The 23,690-nt window shown below is 42.3% G+C and overlaps 1 protein-coding gene across 1 annotated transcript in view; it reads left to right on the forward strand.

The window, feature by feature from the left end:
- Positions 1-2,690: 2,690 nt before the first annotated feature.
- Positions 2,691-23,690, forward strand: part of AQP9 (aquaporin 9) — a 42,542-nt gene continuing 21,542 nt past the window's right edge. The window contains exon 1 of the mRNA XM_004374609.2: positions 2,691-3,457. Coding sequence (XP_004374666.1) covers positions 3,347-3,457 — 111 coding nt within the window. The 5' untranslated portion in view covers positions 2,691-3,346. The remainder of the gene's footprint in view (positions 3,458-23,690) is intronic.

Below are 23,690 nucleotides of genomic sequence, written 5' to 3' on the forward strand. Positions count from 1 at the left end.
GTCGTGGGGTTGTTAACCAATGTCATAAAACAATATGTGTACTGACTGTTTAATGAGAAACTATTTGTTCTGTAAACCTTCACCTGAAGTACAATGAAAAAAACATATAACTTAAAAAAAAAAAGATATAAATCTTGAATCCTTCCACTTCTCTCTATTATCAGAGCCACCACCCAGTCCTGGAATTCCCAAATACCCCCTAACTCATCTACATACACCCACTTTAGCCAGTAACCCAGTTGCCCTGTTGAGTCACTTCTGATTCATGGAGACACTGTGTCAGAAATGTGCTCCATAAGGTTTCCAGTGGCTGTTTGTCAGAACTAGATCGCCAGGCCTTTCTTCCCAGGTACCTCTGAGTGGGCTCAAACCTCTAACCTTTTGGTAGCAGCCAGGTATGCTAACCATTGTACCACCCAGGAATCCCATGCCTCCTTCAGGCCCCCTTCAGGCCCCTCTCCGTCTCAACGTCAGGATGATCTTTTCAAATGTCAGACCTGATTGTGTTCACACTGCTGCTTCAACCACCTCAGCGACTTCTCATTGCTTTTAGCCCTCAGCGCAGCCCATGAGGCTCAGGCGGCCTGAGCCTGGCCCACTGCTGCAGCCTCATTTTGGGCCATGCTGCCCCGCTCTCTCTGGGCGCCAGTCGCAGGCGTTTTCTTTCTTCTTTCTTTTTATTGTGCTTTAGGTGAAAGTTTACAGCTCAAGTTATTTTCTCACTCAAAAATTTATACACATACTGTTTTGTGACATTAGTAGCAATCCCCACAATGTGACAGCACCCTCCCCCTTTCCATCCCGGGTTCCCTGTGTCCATTCATCCCATTGCTGTCCCTTCCTGCATTCTCTTCCTGCTTTTGGACAGGAGCTGCCCATTTGGTCTCGTATAGCTGATTGAACTAAGAAGCACGTTCCTCACATGTATTGTTTTCTGTTTTATAGTCCTGTCTAATCTGTCTGAAAAGTGGGCTTTGGGAATGGATTCAGTTCTGGGTTAACAGAGCATCTGGGGGCCATAGTACTGGGGGTTCCGCCAGTCTCTGTCACACCATTAAGTCTGGTCTTTTGACGTGAATTTGAGCTCTGTTCTGCCTTTTTCTCCTCCTCTGTCCAGGACTCTCTGTTGTGGGCCAGCGACTGGGTTTCTTCTATTCCTTAATAAGCACCATGGTGTCCCTGCTCCTCTGCCTGAGGCCTCTGTATATGCACATCCTTCCCTCTTCACGGAGCCAAGCCCACGCTTCCTTCTCCTCTTAGTTCAGGCATGACTTCCTGGGAGAAGCCATCAGAGGTCCATCTGGTAAGATGAAGTCCCGGTGTTATGTTCCGTCTTTGAAACATGGCCCCATCCTTAGAGCATGCATCTCAGTGTGACTTTATATGTTTGTACGTGTGCTTATTTCCCTGGTGTTTACTTTCTCACTAACCTCTAAGCTCTGTGGAGAGCGAGAACTCTATGTGCTTCTGCTAAGTGCAGTGCTTGGCAGATAATGAGTAGGCCATAAATGTTTGTCAGGTGAGCAAACTGAGAGACCATTCACTATGAGTTGAAGTCATGATAGTAAAGTCCTGTTTCTCTGGTCCATCCACTGGGACGTGGGAAAAGTGTGGTCACAGAAGCTCTTCTGGATAAAGTGTCCATGATAACTTAAGCATGAGCGGATGCTTGTCCTGGCTCTGTAATGCCTGTCCTCGGGCAAGCCACAACTTCTCTAAGCTTAAACCCTAAGTCTCAGCTGCAGATTAGGCATCTCCTTTTGCCCATGGGCCCTCGGCAGCTGATTTCTCCACTTACTGTCCACCCTCCCTTCTTGCCTCAGCTGGAAATGACAGCCTCCTGCAAACGTAGGGGCGGGTCTGAAACAGAGCCAGCTTCTCTGTGGGAGGGTTGGGAGGGAGGACACAGCGTGAGTACTAATTCCAGGGGCCTGCCTGTAGTATCAGATGCTACTGCTAGATTCGATTTCTTCAGACAAACCAGCTTTGAAAACACCATTTGAATATTTGACAAGGACGAGAACCTCGCCTCAAGAACAGTTTGCAGCCTGCGAGGATGTCAATTCATCGAACCCGAGTGGTATAACCCAACAGCTGTGGTGAGGTATATTTACTCCCTCTTTCTTGCTCAATTGGGGTGACAAATGGAATCGCCCAATATCTTTGTTTAGATATATTTACCCCCTCATTTTTGTTTCGCTGGAGTGACGTATATTCAGATCGATCTCCCTCTGACTCAGTGATCTCTTCTCAGTATATAATTTTCAGCTGCTACCATTTCTTTCCTATGTATTTTGTCTAAATATTGCGTGGTGAACAAGGAAGAGAGTCCCCGGGCTGTGCAGACGCTTAAGCCCTTGACTACTAGCTGAAAGGTTGGCGGTTCAAACACACACAACCTCTGAAGACAGGCCTGGTGATCTGCTTCCGAAAGGTCACAACCTTGAAAGCCCTACGGAGCGGCTCTACTGTACGCTCGAGGGGTCTCCAGGAGTCAAAACCGACTTGACAGCAACTAACAACATCAACAACCTATAAAGAAAATTGACTTGGTTTCCAAAGTTGAACGCTTCTTCAGAAGGAAGACTTATCATGCAGCTCAAGAAGTTGCCTGATCCGTCTTGCTGATTCTTGGATCCCAAACTACCCTCAGCTGAGGACGACGTCCATCCTGTCCTACAGACTTGGCGATGGTCCCATTGTAGGTTAATTTCTCCACCTCTAAAGTGGATGCAGTGGTTCTTTTCAGCCTCAGGGTGCTGCCGTGAAGTCACTGAAGTGCCTGGAAGAAAAGAGGAGGGACTAAACCTGTGAAACAACTAATCTATGTTGTCTTAGTTTCTCGTTTCTGCGAAAACTGTTGTAGGAAAGGGTGTTTGACACTAGACATCTATGTCATTGATTAGACGATTCCAAACTGCACCCCAACCACCCACTTCAGAAAAAGGAAAAAAAAAAATCCACGGCCCGCTGTTGTGCAACCCGTGAATCTGGACCGGGGCCCATCGCTGTGGTTTGGCCAGGCAACCAGCACAACATCTCTTTTCTCATCTCGTGAAAAAAAAGGAGAAACAATATCCCGAGAATAAAGGTAATGATTAATCTGTTGGTCACAAAGAGGCTCATTTTGGGGCTTTCAAGCAAACAGCAGAAGAACAGGGAAAGACAGCTTCACCAGAAGAGGATTAGGTCACAGCCTCTAACTGGGACAGCATTTGAAGAGTCAGACACTCAGCAGACATCTCCAGGAATCTGGCAGCAGCGGTCAAGGCCGTGAGGGCCGGCACCAGAAGACACTGAACCAGCAGACACTGGTGGAGAGGGTGGACCCGCAAGAAGCCCGGAGATGCAGCCTGAGACGCAACAGCCGGGCAGGAGCTTCAAGCAGAAGCTGGCCTTGAAGAGCAGCTTGGCTAAAGAAACCCTCGCTGAGTTCTTGGGCACGTTTATAATGATTGTAAGTACTTCCTAAATTCTGACTGAATAGCACTTCCCCGTCTGCCTAGCTCCCGGCGGAGAGTTTTTGTTTCGTTTGGAAGTAAGTTATTAGATTCACTTCTTCCAGGAAACAACAGGTTTCTACCAGGCTGCGTGGCTATGTTGGGGGTCACAATGTTACGTTTTTGGGTACTCATTTCATTTATCCACAAAGGGTAACGCGGGAGGGACGACCAGGGGGAATGAGGTGCTTTCTTCATTTCAGGGATTTACTCAGACTCTAAAACGGCTTTTGTGATTTAAAAGTCAGTCATTTGAAATTTCTCTCATTGGTTAATTGATTTATAACCTGCTCAATCCCCACAAGCAATTGGCAGTTGATAAATACGGATGGCGAGAAACAGCCCATCATCACAAGTGCTTGGCAAAGATTGTGCTGGCGGATCACTTGACTTTTAATACGTTAGAAATTGCACCAGGTCGAAACAGCACACCGCGCAGCACTCCAGCTTTGATTTTGTATCATTTTTTCCATCTGACTTAAGCTAATCTCTAAAGATCTTTAATTAGGCAGTTATTAGAACTCTCTAGGTTTAAATGAAGGACTGATTTTAAGAACCTCTTAAGGGTTTTGTCCAGAGATTTCCTCAGCTGTTAACAAGAGACCGCACAGTTTTCTTAACTGACACAGGCTTTCGTCTTGCTGCATGTTCCAGCATCCTCTGAGTCCTGAATTCCTAGCTGGAGATGAACCATTTGTGAACAGAAAACTATATGTTTAACTAATGTCACGTGTGGCAACGATTGGTTTTAACTGGATTAAAAAAAACAAACAAAAACCCCTACTCAAAGATTCCCTAGGTATAAATAATTTCATTTTACTAAAGGTTGTAAAGAATTGTCCGTGAAGTTTATACACTGAAAGTTCTATGCTTTGGGTAAATGCGTAATAGTTTGGAATAATGTTTAATAAGCTTAGAATGTGTCATCTACGCCAAGATGGCGAAATTAATGTGAACCCACAGCATTGAACTTGTGTAGAATGGACAGTCATAAGGTTTCTGGTCCCTGGGAGCCTCTTTTATCCTGCTTCACTCGAGTATTTTCCAGGAGTTGTGAACAATGTCTTCCACTGCTCTCCTGTCAGTCAGCCCTTGATGCTTTGCCAGTGCCGACCACACAATATAGGTAAGGGCAGGGGGCAGAAGGAGAAGAGAGAAGGTAAAAGCCAGCGATTCTTCTGATTCCATTCACTGCTTACCAGGAAATCACCCTCAGCAAGACAGAGAACCTTCATAGTGTTACTTAACAAGCAGGTCCCAAAAGGAGAGTTGTTGTCAGCACAGACTGATTTCAGCCACACAATGACATGTGCTCCCGAAAAGTGAAGCAAATTCAGTTACTGGTCTCAGTGGTTTGCAGAAAACAAAAGGAAGGAAGTGAAATCAACATCCTTTTTGCAACCTAAACAGTTAAAGCCCTCTTTATTTCTTCACAAGAACCTATTTTATAACCCCAGCCCTTCTGAGCTGAGAAGGCGAAAAGTTGTTTTCAGCCATTCACTATTCTACTTATCCAGCTAGTAGCTAGCCTTGCCCCTAGTATTCAAGGCGGGAGCTAAAGAACTCACAGCTTCATTATTGTATGTTGAAGATTAAACCTTGTATCTCCTGACTAGCCAACTGTTTCCTGAAAGGGCTTCGTTTCTATTTAGACTGTGCATTATTTTCTAAAGAGAATCCTGGTGAAATCTGTAATCGCGATTATAGACTTAGGTTTTGTTGAGACTCGGGTGGATGTGTAAACAAGAAGTTTCTCCCCAAACACAATAAATTTTTAATCAATAAATCTAGATAGTTTGTTCAAAAGTGATCCAAAGTAACTTTCCACTTTACTGGAAAATGTGCCTTTTGCCTTGCCTCCTGGTAAAAAGCTTCGCATACTGATAAAATGGGGGGAGGGGGGACGGGAAAGGGAGCATTAAAAAGGGCAGAGGATTTGCAGGACTCATCAGTCCTTCAAATTTGTGAGGTTGGTTTCTCCCCTACTTCCTGGGAGACTGGCGCCATTTTCCTCTGTCTTTGCTACAACTGCTCTTAGGGAAAATATCTCAAACTCATTCACACCGAGGTGTAAATGACTGAGAAGGCCTACTGATAACATTAAGGGAAGAGAAGGTCCTTGAAAAATTCTTTGTAAAATTATAAATAATAAGTCATAAGCCAAAGAACTAGCTCTAATTTTGTCTTTTAGACATTGGGATAGGCAGGGCTTCCCAGCTTTGCTAGTGTCTAGGAGGATGCTTGCAGTGCACAGTCCCTAACAGGAGAAGAGGTTTAGAAGCTTGGAGCTATAAGGGCAGAGAGCATGTATTGAGTATCTACCACCTAATAGGTTCTTTGAATACATTTCTTTAATTCTTACACTAGCTGCATTAGGAAGGCTTTATTATCACCCACCCACCGTCTGTCTGTCAATTTGGTGGCTTGTGTGTTGCTGTGATGCTGGAAGCTATGCCACCAGTATTTCAAATACCAGCAGGGTCACCCATGGTGGACAGGGTTTAGAGGAACTTCCAGACTAAAACAGACTAGGAAGAAAGGCCTGGCAATCTACTTATGAAAATTAGCCAATGAAAATGTTATCGATCACAACAGAACATTGTCCCACTCACTTGCTTTGGACATGTCATCAGGAGGGATCAATCACTAGAATAGGACACCGTGTTTGGTGAAGCAGAGGGCCAGCGAGGGTGAGGGAACTGCTTAGTGAGATGGATTGGCACAATTCCTGCAGCGATGGACTTGGACATGCCAGTAATCATGAGGACGACCCAGGACTGGGCAACTTTTTGATCTTTGTACACAAGGTTACCATGAGTTGCAGTCAACTTGACAGCAGCTACCTTTCCATCTGTCTAACGTTTCCCATGAAGAGTTGGGGAAATGAAGGCTCAAAGAGATGAAGTAACTGGCTCCGAACTAGGAAAGCACAGAGCTGGGATTCTTTCTAATTCCAGCACCTATTCTCTCTACACAGTTTCCCACTCATTGCCAGAATCCACTTGGCGGTGTCCTTGATAGGTGATTAAATCAGCGCCCCCCACCCCCGCACCGTGCTGCAGCATCTCCATAGATCTGAGCACTGGCTTCCCCCTGATTTACTTGTGGACATGCCAGTTTAAAACCCTTTCATGACCTGTGGGACATGCGGTATCCCATCCATTTTTCCGCTTCTCAGGTCTTTTGGGACCCTACTTTTCCCACTGAAAGTATTTGCTGCCCTCCAGTGGGGACTTGAGTAAGGGTGAAAGGTGAAAGAAACGTTCATTGAAGCAAAATAGCTGGGCTATCAGGCTTAAAAGTGAAGTCATGCATCCAGGAAGTGTGATGGAGTAAACATTGTGTCTCTTTTGGCTTTTGTAAGCATTGTAAGCGTATTTATGGTTTTCTGTGTGGTAGCTAGGGAGCTCTGGTGGGTTTTATGTGTGTAATATTTGGAAAACCAGAGGTTCCCCATGTAACCTAATGGAAGACATCCCATAATAAATCCTGCCTCCCATGAATAGTGGGAAAGATGAGCACCCACCAATCATGGTGCCTGAGAACCCTCTGAGTTTTGTGGTAACCATGTATTCCCACACAGCATTTTTCAAAATCCATATTACCAGCCAAATATTCAAACACATTCCACGACTCAGCATGCTTCCACTAATGAAAACACATGGTATAAATAAAGGGGAAAAAAGTTTGAAGCAGAAAATAATTGGGTCTTGAAATGGTTAACTGGTAGGCATGCTGATGAGGCCAGTCCATTAGGTATACAAAAAGCGAGTATCTTCACTTTCTCAGATGTAGAAAAGACTGCTCAATGCGGGTGGACAGGCGTGAGGTGAAGGGTGGAGAACAGGAGACTGTTCAGCACCCCGCACCTGGGCTTATGGCCTGGGGATTTCAAACTGCAGAAGCTGCTTTAACGCAGAGACCTCCCCGAGACCTGACGCTGCCCACCTCATGTCCTGCCGTGGTACTTGACTGCATTATAATCTCAGGTGACTAATTTAACCTCCTTGAGTCTCAGTTTCCTCCAAATGAGATAACACTTCATAGCATTTTTGTGACAATTAAATACGAATTAAATGTAGTTTCCTGACACAGGAAATGCTCATTAGATGCTAGCTCTTTTTCTCTTTTTAGCTCCTTTTCCCTCCTCTGCTTGAGAGTACTTCTAGTATTTGAAAATAGCTGCTTTGTCTCTTCCTGGTCATCTTGCAGGCACCTTTCCCCAGCACCTGCCGTGGAGCTATGCACATACATAAATAGGACCCCATAAATGTGTGTCCTGGAATCCTGGGGTGGTGCAAATGGTTAATGTGCTTGGCTGTTAACCAAAAGGTTAAAGGTTCAGAGGTTTGAGTCCACCCAGAGACGCACTGGAAAAAAGTCCTGGTGATCTACTGCTGAAAAATCAGCTGTCGAAAACCCTACGGAGCACAGTTCTACCCTGACATGCATGGGGTCTACATGAGTTGGAATCAACTCAACACAACTAGTAAATGTGAGTTGAATTAAAACCTCTTCCTTGGACTGACATTCCCAGGATCTCTAGTCATTTCTCTCAGGGCTATGTCTCCCCTCACTGGTCTGTGTACACTCTTCTCTGTTCAGACTTTGCAGGATTCTTTGATACTGAGCTCATCTAAACGAAGGTGCTGAGGTGACCCAGCCAGGGAGCAGCCATCTTTCTTCCAGGATGGAATGGCCTCCCTCCAGGGCTGGCCTTCTCGTAGGTATATCTACTGGTAGAGTGGGGAAACTCTATCCCTCTCTCACCCTGTCAAGCTGCCGCATTAGAGATCCACCTTTTGGCATCTCTAAGAATGAAAAATGCAAATTCTTCTGCTAAGAGTAATATCCCTGGTCTGTGCCCTGAAAGGGAAGCAGAAAGAGCCGAGGCGGGGGACCCAGGATAAGGAGGGAATAGGAGGTAGGCAGTGCAGAAGGAAGGAAGGAAGTGGGCAGTGCGAAAGAAATTTCAGAGAGCTCCGTGTTTCCCACGTCTGTTCCTTCCTCCCTTCATGACCAAGCTTCCTTCCTTACCAGAGTCAGAGTACCTCACTCTGTTCTGGGCGGGTTCTCAGATACGCAGCTGCAGGAATTCTAGGACTCTAAAATCATCATTATAAAGTGTGCTCAGATCTCAGAATAGCTCTGTTCCCTATCAGGGAGTTTTGAAACAAAGGAATATGTGGTTAGCATGTAGAGTAAAGTAGAAGGGTCTTCAAATAAGCCAGGTTAGAGGAGTCGTCCCCTTGGCAGGGCAGACTTCCGTGCTGTTCTGGTCTGGTAAGTTATTAGAATTGCAGGTGCTGGTAGGACAGCTCTGAGACAGGGTGGGGCCGTTGCCACTGTCTCTTGTTATTGATGGGAAGCCCGCGTGTCCTCTGAATCAGTGACCCCACCCAGCTTCCTCGTGGACGCCAACCCCGGGGCTTCCCGTGTGCTTCTCCACCAGAGCGCAGAGTGTTTTCTCATCTAGATTCCTGCAACTCTTTAGACCTTCCCTGGGACACAGACAGAAGGTGGTGAACACCACTCCACCAGGTGGGGAAACAGGTGTCATGGGATTCAGAGGCTCACCCAAGGTCACCCAGGCTAAGGATGCAAGAGCTGGGCTTGGTGTCTTAACTCGAGGCATTCCTAATACACCATCATTTGATGAGAACTAACTCTTTCATGAGGAAGGCCAAAGAATTTTTACTAATTTTATAGCCTAAAATGCGTTAGATAGTAAACACATACACACAAACACACAAACAGAAAACAACCAGTTACCATCAAGTCAGTTCTGACTCCTGGTGACCCCATGTGTGTCAGAGTCGAACTGTGCTCCATAGGGTATTCAGTGGCTAATTTTTTGGAAGTAGATCACAAGGCCTTTCTTCTGAGGTGTCTCTGGGTGGACTCAAACCACCAACCTTTGGGTTAGCAGCCAAGTGCTTAACCGTTTGCATCACCCAGGTAGTAGATAGTTGAGGTGTCAAAAAGATGATTCTGTAGAACAGATATGATCATGGCTGGGAAGTTTCATAGAAGACCTGCTGGCATAGTTTTTCGACCTCTCTACTACCTACAAATATATTGAAAGCTCCTGTGACCCTGGGGTTCTGAGGTGGTTCAGTCATATCTTTCTGGCTCTAATGAAGACAGCTGACAGGCTGGATGTGTACATTGCGCAGTTTTCTTGTAGTGCTTCTATTTTCCGGATTTTCCTTGAGACCACCCTTTTGGCTTAAGAGCAAAAGACCTACAGGGACAAGGGCTTTGTGGATCACCTGCCCTTTCTGTCTTCTCCCTGCTTAAGGCTACTTTATTCCATTGCAAAGCTTCCCCTCCCTCCAAGCCTGGGATGCTCAGGACTGGGAGTCAAAGGAGCCAGAGCTGTCAGTTTGCCAACAGGTGACAGGGAGGAGCCTTTGCTTTCCGCAGTAGCTTGGCCGAGTCTGGCCACGGATGGCTTGTCTGCCAGCTCACACGCTGGCTTTGGAATGAAGTGTCTCTGTTGTCTGAGCCTGAGTCTTTCAGATGAGGGAACAGAGTCTTGCCCACACTCACAGAATTCTGTCAAATGCTCTTTCCACCACAGCCGGGCATCCTACCTGCTCCTTGTTACTTACGGTTTATGTCCAGTACGCAGTCCTTCATTAATTAGTCCTTCTGTCTTTGGGTGTCCTGTCACTTTAAGGAAGCCCACGGTTCAAAACCTGAACGTATGGAAGAGCGAAACACTGAAGATTCTGCATCTGTGCCTGACCTGGTCCATCAGGGGCAGGTGAAGAGGCCTCAAGTGGAAGGTCAAATGCACTTGGTTCTCCCCCTTCAAATCTGTGATGAGGAGAGGGTGGGAAGGGTTAACATTTACAGAGCACCCTGTACTCCTTAATCCTTAAGAAATTCTCATGAGGTAAAGGAATTATTCTCATTTTACAGATGAGGAAATTAAGGTTTAGCACAGTTAAGCATCTTGTCCACAAGCAAGGCTGTGGCAGAGCTGGGATTAGAATCCAGCCTCTCCGAATTCTGTTCACCTGCTGAAGTATCATCCTCATATATGCTTCTAGACTTTTACCATTGTTGAATATAACAATATGTTACTGTTTTGTATGTTTAAAAAATTTGCGTACATGGCTCATAGCTTGCGTGTCTTCTGTAACGTGAATTTTTCCCTAAAAGACACGTTTTTGAGATTTATCAATGTTGGGACATGTTGGAGCCCTGGTGGAACAGTGGTTAAGAGCTCGGCTGCTAACCAAAAGGTTGGCAGTTCGAACACACCAGCCGCTCCCTGGAAACTCCATGGGGCAGTTCTACTCTGTCCTATAGGGTCCCTCTGAGCTGGAATTGACTCTACAGCAACTGGTAGACCCAGTTCATTCATTTGAACTATTGCAGAGTGTAGTAGAGCTGGTTTAGGTATCCGTTCCCCTCATGAACTGTTTTGTTGTTTGCGATTTGTCACACTTACCAACACTGCTTCGATTAACTTCTTTTCACACATCTCCTTGGGTATGTGTTCAGGGATTTCTCTGGAGTATGTATCTAGTAGTGAGTTTGGTGGTCAGGGTATGTGTATCGGAACATTGATCTCCAAAGTGGTTTCAAATTCATGCTCCCATCCACAGCACATGAGTTCCCATTTTCCCACGTATTCACCAATCCTTGGTATCATCCACCTTTTATGTTCTTCCTCGTCTGATGGACAGAAAATAGAAACTCATTTCACTTTCAGTTTGCATTTCTTTCATTAATATTGAAGTTAATTATCTTTTCATCTGTTTACTGAACCTCTAGGTTTCCTCAACCATGAATTGCCTGTTCATATCCTCTGCACATTTTTCTTTTGGAGTTTTCATTTTTTGCTATCAGCTATAGGATATTGGTATTACATTTAAAATCTAAGCATTAAAGCTATTTTGTGTATGTTATTAAGGTTTAATATTTGCTTTTCTTAAGTCTTTAAATCACTTGAGTTTATTTCGATGTATGATGTGAAGTAAGCATCTATTATCTATGTCTGGAAGAATAGCCAGTTGTCCCATCACCATTTTTTAACCAGATTATCCTGTCTCTACCGTTCGTGACGGTTATCCATCATGCACCAGTTCTTACATACATAGGGTTCTGTGTCTAGATTTTACTCTGTTCCATTGGCTATTTATCCAAACCAGAGCCAATCCCATCTAGTTTGGTTGTAATTGCCTTCTAAATATTTTCTGTTACCCAATATTTTCTTCCTTATTATTTTTCTTCAATAATGTCTTGGCTCTTTTCAGTACTTTATTTTTCCACATGATTTTTAGGATCAGTTTATCGAATTCAACAGTTACCTTATAGAGATTTTGATTGGAATTGCACTGAATTTATATATTATTCTGGGTAGAAATGACATCTTTAGAACGTTGAGTCTTCCCATCCATGAACATTAAACCTTCCCGTCTATGAATGTTAAAGCTGCTAAGCGCTCTTACTAATGCAAGTGAATTTATAGATTATCTTGGAAATTCTGAATGGACTCCAGCACTGTCTAATATGAGAACCACTAGTCTTATGTGGCTACTTAATTTAAACTTAAACTTAAATAAAATAAAACGTTTCGTTCCTCCATCCCACTAGCCACACTTTAAATGCTCTGTAGCCATATCGACTCTCGATTACAATAGATACAGAACATTTTCCTCATTGCCAAATATTCTATTGGACTGTGTTGATAGAGACGATCGTTTTTTCTGAGAGTAACAAGAACTTTAATTTTCTTTCTAATCCTTAAATATTTAATTTCTTCTTATTGTCTTATTATTCTGGTTAAAACCTCCAGTACAATGTTAATAGAACCTTTAATTGTGGACATCGTTGTTTTATTTCTAGCCTGCTTCTTCAAAGTATGATTGTTTCTATAGATCTTTGATAGACACTCTTGATTTGAGTAAGGAAATTATTATCCATTCCTCGTTTACTAATACTTGTCATTGGGAATGATTGTTGAACATTTTCAAACATCTTTTCTGCCTCTATTGGGATGAACATACGGGACTTTCTTTTATCTGTTGATGCAGTAAATGACATCGATAGATTAAATTATCCGTGCATGCCTAGGATTAATTCCCATCTAACCCTATGAGGAAGTTCTACTCTGTCCTACAAAATCACTCAGAGTCGAAATCAATGGCAACTTTTTCTTTTTAAATCATGCAGCAGTTCGTTTGAAATATTACGTTTAAGATGTGGCCTATAATTTCTTTTTCTTATGTTGTCCTTGTGTAATTTTATTATCAAGGTTATATTAGTCTCGGGAAATGAAATGGAGTTCTTCCTCTCTTTTTATATTATCTGGAACACTTGGTATAAGATGAGGGTTATTCGCTTCTTGAAGATTACTTGGCATGTGCCTTGCGAAAGAGAGAGAGAGCTTTTTAAAGGTTATAGGTTTAATTCAGATGTTCTATTTTTGATTCAATTTTGGCAATTTATTATTTTTTCTAGAAAATGGTATTTCATCTGAGTTTTCAAACGTAGTTTTTAAGCTTATTAATACTTCCAAAATTAAGATTTCAAAAGCAATAATTCTTAGATATTTTTCACTATATTTCCTTATGGCTTTTTAAATCTCTATGATACCTGTGGTTCTGTCTTCTTTTACATTTTTAACCTGATTTCTTTCTTTGTTTTCCACATCATTCATTTCTGCTTTGATCTCTCTTATATTCTTCTTGCTTCTAGGTTTACCTTGTTTTCTTTATCCAATGTACTTTACTGAGTGCTTTTTAATTGAGTATAGGTATTGAAAGCTATACATTTTTCTCAAAGTACTACTTCAGATGTTTCCTACAAGTCTTGATGGGTAATGTTTTCACTGATTTTGTTTTTCTTTAATCCATGACATCTTTAGAAATGTACTTAAACTTTTTTAAACATACTAATTTGGAGGGGAGTTATGTTTTTGTTATTAATATCTAATATCATTTCCTTACGGTCAGCGAAAATGCCCTGCATGATGTCATTCCTTTGTTATTCACTGAGACATGCTTAATATGTGGTAAATTTTTTGTAAATGTTTCTTTTGTGCTTTAAAAGAACATGCATTCTTTAATTATTGGGTGGAGGGTAATTTACATAAGCATTAAATCAAGTTTGCTAATTTTGTTGTTCACATCTTCTGCATTTTTATTAATTTGTTGCTTAGTTGTTCAATTCCTGAGAGATGTGTATAAAGCTGTTCTTCTCTGCTTCTGCATTTGTCACTTTAAACTTGCACTTTGTTAAGTTTTGCTTCATACCTCGAGGCTATGTTGTTAGGTGTGGACAGGTTCAGTATTCTTATAGTTTCTTGGCAAAGTATTGCTTTTATAATTTTTTAATGGTCCTTTTTATCCCTAAAAATATCTTTTCCTTTGAATCTATTTTATTTGGTGTTAATATAGCCACACCAGCTTTCTTTTGGTTAATACTTTTCCAGTATATCATTTTCCAAACTTTATTTCAAACTTTTTGAGTTCTTTTAAGTTTTAGATGTCTCTCTTATAAACGATTTATAGTTGATTTTTAAAAAAGCCATTGTATTGTTTAAATGATGACCTGAATTTGTTTTTATTTATTATGGTTACAAACAGCTATTTATTCTAACATCTTTTTTATATTTTGTCTTTACCAGGCTTTGTCTTTTTTTTTTTTTTTTTCCTCCTTTCCTGACTTCTATTGAGTTGACCAGCTTTTCCTTACTCTTCTCTCCTCTATGTGCTCTTTATTCTTTAAGTGTATACTCTTATATTAAAAAAAAAAAAACTTTAAAGTAAATCAACACCTCTGCTCTCCTCCTGAAAACATAAAAACTTAAAAAAAAAAAAACTTCATTCCAATCAACCTGTCCATCTTATGTTATTATTGTCTAATATTTAAATTCCATCTTATTTTGAACCACAACCCTCATTAGTTATTATTATTATCGGTGTTTTAAGAGTGAATCCTTCCTTAAATTTATTATCATTAACCTGGGTATATGCTTGCATCTCACTCTCTTTGTTCAGTGCCATCTCCTTTGTGAAGTCTTTCCTTTCGGAAATTTTTCAGGACAGGTCTATGGATGATAACGTTTCTCCGTCTTTTTGTTTGCTTGTTTGTTTTTTTGACAGAGTATGTCTTTATTTCACTCTCATGGTTGAATGATAAATGAGCTGATCATAAAATTTTAGGCTGTCGGCTGTTTTCCCTTGACATTTTGCAGGCTCATCTTACTGTCTGCTGGCCTTTATTATTTCTGTGGACAACTCTTATTGATCTTATTTTTGTCCAGAATAATCTGCATTTCTCTAATTAGGATTAAGATTTTCTTTTTTGTTATGAAATTTCACTGTGAAATGACTAGGAATGAACTTATTTTCATTTGTAGTGCTCAGGTCTCATTGTTCATCTTCGATTTTAGGATTTGCAATTTTCACCAATTTTGGAAAATTCTCAGCTCTATCACCTTGTCTCTCCCCTACTGTCTCTATTTTCTCTTTTTAGAACTCCTATTAGGTTATATTTCTGTTTATATATGCTTGACATTCTCACTTTTTCCTCCATGTCACTTAACCATTCTCTTATACGTCTATCTCTTAATCTCTCTATCCTGAATTTTGTGTATTTGCTTCAGTTTTATCTTCTAATCTGTGAATTCCCTGAAGTTGTATCTATAATCTTCTCATTAGCACATTTATTGAGTCTTTCATTTCAGTTAATATCCTTTCACTTCTAGAAGTTTTATTTAATACTTTTTTCTTAATTGCTTTTCTTGTGTCATGTATTCCTTTTATCTCTGTAATTCACTAAAGCCTGATATATTTATAGTGATTTTATACTTGTTTTATTATCTCAAGTTTTAGGGGAGCTAATCATCCTGCTTGCTTTATCTGCTGATCCTCACTCATAAAAGATCATTTCCTTACATATTTTGTAAACTTGTACTGTAAATTCTTCAGGGAGGATTATTCTCTGTGGGAATTCCGTATGGCCTCAGCTGTAGAATTATTCTTCTGGAACAGGTTTGTATTTACTTCTGCTGAGTTCTCCAGGTTTATCACCAACCCAAAGTGATTGTTGTAAAGAAGTTTGATGAAAAACAGGAGTGTGATGAATGCAAGCATCTACCAAAGTGGGATGTATGGCTTTCTCCCAAAGTGGGATGTGTCACTCTGAAAGACTAAGAGTTTCCATACTTCCTCCATGTGAGGCGAGTGCTATTTGAGTTCTTAGACGTAAGCAAGTATCAGCTGAAGTAGTATTTTCCTAAAAGCTTCCTCTTATTGGAAGTGAACGTGAAGGGCCAGACTAGGTTAGGAAATTCACAGTTCCAAAGGACCTTGGAGAAAAGTTTGTTCTGGGTCACTGATCTAAGAGCTGAAGATTCCTAGAGCAAAACTTGATTCTGCAAAAGAGAACTCAAATTTTGATCTCTGAGTTTTCATTTTGAACCAAAAAAAAAAAAAAATTGCTGTTTTCACTGATTTTCAAAGGGGAAGTTTTTTTTTTTTTTCTTTTTATTGTTGTGCTTTAAGTGAAAGTTTACAATTCAAGTTAGTCTTTCATACAAAAATTTACACATACGTTGTTTTGTGACCCTACTTGCTCTCCACTATACTGTGACAGCACACTCTTCCCTTCCACCCCAGATTTCCCGTGTCCATTCAACCAGCTTCTGACCCTCTCCGTCTTCTTATCTAACCTCTGGACAGGAGCTGCCAGTTTAGTCTCATGTATCTACTTGAGCTAAGAAGCACATTCTTCACGAGTATCCTTTTATGCCCCATAGTCCAGTCCAATCTTTGTCTGAAGAGTTGGCCACAGGAATGATTTTAGTTTTGGGCTAATAGACAGCCCGGGGGCCATGTCTTTCAGGGTACCTCCAGTCTTAATCAAACCATTAAGTCTGTTTTTTTTTTTTTACTAGAATTTGAGTTCTGCACCCCACCTTTCTACTGCTCCATCAGGGACTCTCTGTTGTGTTCCCTGTCAGGAAAGTCACTGTGGTAGCCAGGCACCATCTAGTTCTTCTGGTCTCAGGCTGATGAAGTCTCTGGTTTATGTGGCCCTTTCTGTCTCTTGGGCTAATACTTTCCTTGTGTCCATGGTGTTCTTCATTCTCCTTTACTCCAGGTGGGTTGGGACCAATTGATGCATCTTAGATGGCCGCTTGCTAGATTTTAAGACCAAAGGGGAAGTATTTTTGCTCTCTGCTTTCCAGAAGTGGGTTTGGTTAGTTTTTCTTTAAAGTAATAAAGTCCGTTGCAACATGTTCTTATGAGCTGACAAGAGAGAAAGGAGAACACACAGATGAGAGCAAAAGTTGACTCCTCTTTGCTCATCAGCCTTGTGATGAAGAGAAGCACAAAGTGAAGGGCTGGCAGGGTAAGAAGCCTCTTAAAACAGAAATAACAATCAATAGAAACATCTAATTGCTAAAACACCTCAGGAGTAAAGTCCACTCCACACATCTAGGAGGCACCTAATTTCAGGTCTGGGGTGGGATTGTTAAGTTCACTGAACCTGAAAAAGCAAAGTAAATGCTTTAAGAGAAAATGGGCCAGCAAATTTTGTTCCCACCCCTTCACACTGTAAAATAAAATGACAAGTTTTACTTTATGAGAACAGAAAGATTTCTCTTACCCATGACACTAAAGGTCATCTTGTTAAATGTTAGAAACCTAAGTATGTACTGTATAATCATTAAAAAAAAATAACTTTAATGTCTATAGCTATGCTTTGAAATATAATCTAAAGTTTAAACATAGTTTGTTTTCTACATAATAGTATCTGGGTGATCAGGCTTCGTTACACCAAAGAGCGAGTGGTTCCACTATTCATAAACTTCCACTTAAAAACCACTCTTTCAAAAAGTAATAGAAGATTAATAAATATATTCTATTTCTAAGACTCTTAAGACTTTATAACCATGGCTCACTGATCCTGTGATTGTCTTGTAATTGGTTTAGCAAGGTTTCTATTTAAACTTTGATATTGTTGAACACATACTGCTCTCTTATAAGATTTATGTATCCTAACATAACTGTCAACCAATTAAAAATGTTGTTCAAAAGCCTGATAAAATTGTGTATAAACCAAAATAAAAGCCGTTGCTGTTGAGTCAATTTCAACTCATAGCAACCCTATAGGACAGAGTAGAACTGTTCCGTGGGTTTCCAACATGCGGCTGGTGGATTTGAACTGCCGACATTTAGTTAGCAGCCTGATCTCTTAACCATTGTGCCACCAGGGATCCCTGAAAATCTTGATTGTTTGGAGCACTGATCCACTCGGTGGTAAAGCACTGCTCAATTTACAGATTGTCTATCAAACCTGCGTAGCAATTTGTTAATGGAATTCTGATTTGTTTATTTTTGATAACCATCTTGATTGGGTGGGTTGGGCATGCTAAGACACAGGTCTGGGATGGCCAATCAAGACCACAAAGGGGTTAGTGCCTTTCAGTCTGGAATCAACCCGCATGGCTTAGACTCTAAAAGTACACGCTTTCTTACCAGGAAGCCTCAAAAAACCTAGATGTCTTTTAACAGGTGATTGGTTAAAGAAATGGGGTGCATCCATTCAATGGACTTCGATTAGCCATTAAAGATAGTAAAGCCGATCTTTACATACTAACGGAATGGAATGGGAAAACTCTCTAAGCTAAAAAAATGAAAAAGCAGGCAGAAAACAGTCTGTATAAAAAACTCCTAGTTTGTATAAACACACACACATGCTTGTTTTTTAAAGAACATGCCAAAAAGTGTTGATATTAGTTACCTGTAGAAAACAGAATTTGGATCTGGGGTGAGAAGAAGACGAGTTTCTCGTATTTTATTGTATATCTTTCTGTAATATTTAAAATTGTACGTGTTCGTGTGTATCTTCTTCCCCCTGGCTTCCCACAAAAGAATACACCCAGGGAAATGGGGCCACTCCAAGTATTTTAGGGGGCTGCTTTAAACGTATTCTGAAGGACACTAGGTCCGTGAAGTGCTAATGACAATTAAGTGAAAGAAAACATGCTGTCTTTCTCAAATATGATTGGAAAACACTGGGAACCAAGTTAAATAGTCTTCTTGGCTGCAGGAATTATCAGCACCTTTAATACTCACTCAATCTCTAAGAAAGGAATAGTATGTACAGCTGTCCCCAGACTTACTTGGCCGCAAAACCACTTTTTTGAGGAGAATCTCATGGGACTGATGATCTCTGCAACGTACTTTGGGAATTGCAGCCTGGACTGAACCTAAGAAACAAGTCAATCCCCACGACTCCTTCATCTTTGGAGATCTGCAGATGTGCTTGACATTGCTGGGCTGCTGTATTCAGAGGAAGAATGGTCTTCAGAAGCCCCACCCCGATCCGTACACAATACCCTCATACCCACAGTATGAACGGGACAAAAAAAAGCTCATTACCATCGAGTAGATTTTGACTCATAGTGACCCTGTAGGACAGAGTAGAACTGCCCCGTAGGGTTTCCAAGGAGCAGCCAGTGGATTCAAACTGCCCACCTTTTGGTTAGCAGCTGAGCTCTTAACCACCAGGGCTCCAATTGAACAAGCACGCCTTAGTAAATGAATGCTTAATTAACTTTGATTCTGGCCCCTGGTATCATGATCAAGTTTTGTCCAGGCCAGCATTATTTGGGGTGAGTTGAAGGAGGGCATTGTATTTGTAGTGGAATAGGAATAAAGGGGTTTAATTACCTTTTGTTCCTGAGGTCCGAGTTGGCTCCTGGTATCCTCTTTGACTTGGAGAGCACTGAGGCTGGCCACTTGCCTATTCACTTAGTTCACAAATTTCAGATTCCTCTCTTTTTATGAGCCTGCCTAATATCATCTCTTTTCAAGTACAGCCAGTTCTTGAAGAGTGATTGATGTCATCCTGATATTCTCTCAGGCTGTGTGCCACCAAATATCTCATTTTTAGCCAGAATGTCCATGTTTCAGTCTTGGCTCTTTGTAACTATTTTTGTTACGACTGAGAAAGCTTTATTTTCCAGTTGGAAAACTAACTGCTGGAAAGTTCTGCATAAATATGCATTCTGTCCTAATAACGGGAACAAGTAGAGCCCTGGGTAGAGTCACATAAACTTAATAGGTATGTACAGACAGGTGGAGTTGTATGTGAGACTTCAGATAACACACAGGAACAGCATGGGCTGGAGGGCCAGTGTTTGCAGGGAATGCTGGGCCGACGTGATGGTGTTCGTACTACCTCTCCAGGTATAAGCAGCAAACGCTTACAGGAGGAGGGGGGCCTCCTCCACAGTGGCTCCCTTCCAAGAATGGGGACTGTATGTTTTTATCTCTCTACCCCTAAAAAAAAAAAAAAAACATTGCTGTGCAGCTGTGCAGGCAATTCTAACTTATACTGACCCATAGGACAGAGTAGAATTGCCCTAGCAGGTTTCAAGGCTGTAATCTTTACGGAAGCAGACTGCCATGTCTTTCTCCCGAGGAGCAGCTTGTGGATTCGAACCACCGAACTTTTGGTTAGCAGCCGAGCACTTAACCACTGCACCACCAGGGCTCCTTCTCTGCTACCACTACTTTAGTCAAAGTTCTGCATATGTAATTGGCCCTTCCTCTGAAGGGAGCCACAGATCCTTCCTCCAGGAACTGGGAGGCTATGCTGCGTCTCAGCCCAGCTGTGTTACGCCATGGTATCTGTGGGGCCAGGAAACCTTTGGCACGCAAAGCTGAAAGGGTTTCTCTGCACAGAACTTAATGCAGAAGCCAAAAGCCCAAAGTTTATTCAGACGAGGCAGACAACACATGTGAGTGAAGTGGGCAGCGTCTGCCAGGCTAGGGTGGAAGTGGACAGCATATGCCCCATCTTATGGGGCCTCTACCACTCTGACGCTCTCCACTGTGGCTGAGCAGGAATGGATAAGGTTTTTCCAGATTTTAGTTTTTTTAAGAGTAGTCAAAAATCCAGAGATGTGCATGCAACCTTTCTTCAGGGTGGCAGTCAGCCCGTTTGTGACTCTGCTCTGAGGCTGTCCCTTCACCACATTCTGCAAAGACTTAACATCCTAGCTCGTTACTGGGTGCCGTCGTCGGCTCCCACTCACAGCCCCGGAGGGTTTCCTAGGCTGCAATTTCTGCAGGAGCAGATTACCAGTTCTTTTCTCTCTAAGAGCGGCTGGTGGGTTCAGCCACTGATCTTTCGGTTAGCAGCTAAGCACTTTAACCCTGGTACCACTAGGGCTCCTTAGCTTTCTTGCTAGGAAAGCGCGAATGAAAGATCGTAAGGGTCTAATCCTCCTGTTTGGTGTCATCGATTTACGTGAAGCCTGGCCATGAGAAAGCTGATCTCCCATGTGCGAGACTGGGGTCCTTTTCTTTTCTATCCCACCATCTGACAAAATTGGTGGAGGCGATAGTGGGCAAGCCATTTTTATTTCAGGCAATAGCAGAAGAGAGATCTTGGTCTCATACTATCGTAACTTGCTCATCAGGCCAGTTTGTCATACCCTCGTGTACATATATCAATATATCTCAGATTTAGTAGCATTATGTTAGGTGGTTCGATAATTTGGGGAGACTTAAATGTCAAAATTGCTCCCATCTAGTTAGTAAGGCTGGGAACAAAATCCGTATCTCCATGTGCACCTTCTCTGGGCGTTAACGATAACGAGCTGGTAACATTAATGACAGCACCGCACTTGATCCATATTTCCTTGTGACTCTTACCGCTTCTAAGCATGTATTACAGTCCTGTGTCTTTTCTCTCCCACTGATCTCCAAGCCTCCAAAGGGTCTGTGTCCGATTTTCACATCCCTCCTACCACCAGGCACCATGCCTGGCACTGAGAATTGTAGAACATACGGATGAATGAATGAATGAATGAATGGTTGAGTGAATGAACAATCCCAGTTGGAGGTGCTTGTAGACTTGGGGATTTTAGTTTCCCATGTCTTGATTTTACAAAAGAGAGACTTCTGAAGCACAAATCTGGACAAATTATGTGTTTGGACTCAAACGTTAGCTTTGGGCTGAAAAAAATCTTTTCACTAGGCAAACTTAATTTCTTTTCCCGAACTGGAGAACTTCCCTCTCCCTCAGGTTATTATGCCCGCTAAATGGGAATATATACATTCGTACATACCATGCTAGGAACATCTTAGTTTATACATTAAAGGAGGTAATAGATGTGCAAAAGATGTGAGAAGGGTCAGATGCTCTACAGTCTGTGGGCTTGTTAACCCCTCACAGCAGCGTGTCAGTTCATGATAATGACATCACATGATCTCCAGTCAACAGCGTGCTGTCGGGCATCATGGCACAGTAGGGAACAGTCCAGTAATCCTAACAGACACTTCTTAGAAATTATACCTTCTACCTTTCACATCCTACCCCAAAACCTACCCCTTTCTCTTGAAAAGGCATTTGCATAGAGGTTTTTTATTTTTTTCCTGCTTATATTAAGGGCTTGGCTGCTAACCAAAAGGTCGGCAGTTGGACTACCAGCCACTCCTTGGAAACCATATGGGGGGGCAGTTCTACTCTGTCCTATAGGGTCGCTATGAGTTGGAATTGACTTGACGGCAATGGGTATGTTAAGATATTTTAACCTCCTTCACCAAATATTGCAGGGAATACAAAGAAATATGAGCTGCTGCCTTGGAGGACACTGCAGTCTTGACGGGGAACTGCAGGACAAGGGGTGTATAACGAAATGACAATTATGGTAGAAGAGGACAGTGTGGGCTTAAGTTGTCAGAGAAGGCCCCACTGAAAAGGGAGCGTTTGAGCGCAGCATTAAGGATATATTGGGTGACATTTGAGCTCAGCATTAAGGGTAGATTGGGTTTGGTTGGGGAAGGTGCAAAGGAAGAGATATTCCTTCTAGAAAGCACAGCTGGGCAGATGTGCAGAGGTGGGAATGAGCATCACGAGCTCAAAAGACAGTGACAGGACACCAGCTTGGCCATGCGGAGGGTTTATGTTGAAGAATACTGGGCAGAGAGGTGACTGGGGATCCTGAGGCCAGTTGATGATGAGCCCTGAGTACCAGGCTGAGGAGTTTGTGCTGGCCCTTCTTGAGCAATGGAGAGGCATCGGGAAAACGGTCCCTGGATGAGGGAAGACTGGAGATGGGGACGCTTGTCCGAGTCTGTAGAAGAAGGTTCAGGAAGGTTTGGGTAGTTAAGCAGCACTGGATAACTAGAACACAAGCTCTTGTGGTATTCTGAATTGCCGCTCATCTTCAAGGCCATTAATAGATGTGAGTTGAGCAGGAGGTGGGTTATTTCTTGTAGAAAGGGGCTTGAGTGATTTGGGGTGATGGAGAGAAAGCTTGGTGAGGCTATTGGCAGAATAATGAGAGATGAAGGAAGATCTTTGGGGGCCAGTGAGGGACAGAGTGAACACCAGATCCATGGCTTTGTCACTGTTCTCCACACCCCTGTGTGCTTTCTGTGACTGTCCTAACTGTTCTAGAGAAGGCAACTAGATCGAGCAGGTGCTGGATCCTGGCAAGAAGGTGGAAGGGATCTTGAAAGTCTGGAAATTATCTGCAGAAGAGGAGTGAGTGACAGACTCAGGAAACCAAACACCCAAGGGAACAGAATAAAATAAAACAGACTAGCATATTACTGGCTGTTAGTTTGGAAAGGAACCTTCGAGACTGTATTCTAGATAAGGAAATCAAGATTCCACCCTCGGAAAACAGTTAAGTACTGATAACGGAGTACAGACAGTACAACGGAATTTCAGAGAAGAGGTCAAGTTCAGAAATGAGATTTGGAAAGAAGAATATGAATGGCTGATGGGCTTAGAGAAGCTTTCCAGGTAGGGAGGGGAGAGAAAAATGAGAGAGGATGGAAATGCTGACGAGCTCTTTCTGGGCCTAAGAAGGGGGAAGGTGTGGCAGTTCTTAAAGATTCGCGTAGGGACCCATGCTGGAAGCTTTATCTATAATACCATAAAGGACAGTTCTAGCAATCTGAAAGGAAAAAATACACCGGGTGCACAGAAGAAGGAAGACAGGGGGGTGACCAATTCCCCAACAACCAGACCATAAAATATCAGAATATCCAAGATCTGCTTCCCTGGCGCTGTGAACACAGGTGGGAAGAGGCAGGCAAGGGCAGAGCCTAGTAGATGTTACCTTTCCTCCTCCTTGCTTTTTCAGGCTGTAATAAATACATTCAAAAATTTAGAAGCAATGTTGTAAATCTGGGC

Source organism: Trichechus manatus, unplaced genomic scaffold (assembly GCF_000243295.1).
Source record: "Trichechus manatus latirostris isolate Lorelei unplaced genomic scaffold, TriManLat1.0 scaffold00030, whole genome shotgun sequence".
In the NCBI taxonomy this organism is placed as follows: Eukaryota; Metazoa; Chordata; class Mammalia; order Sirenia; family Trichechidae; genus Trichechus; species Trichechus manatus.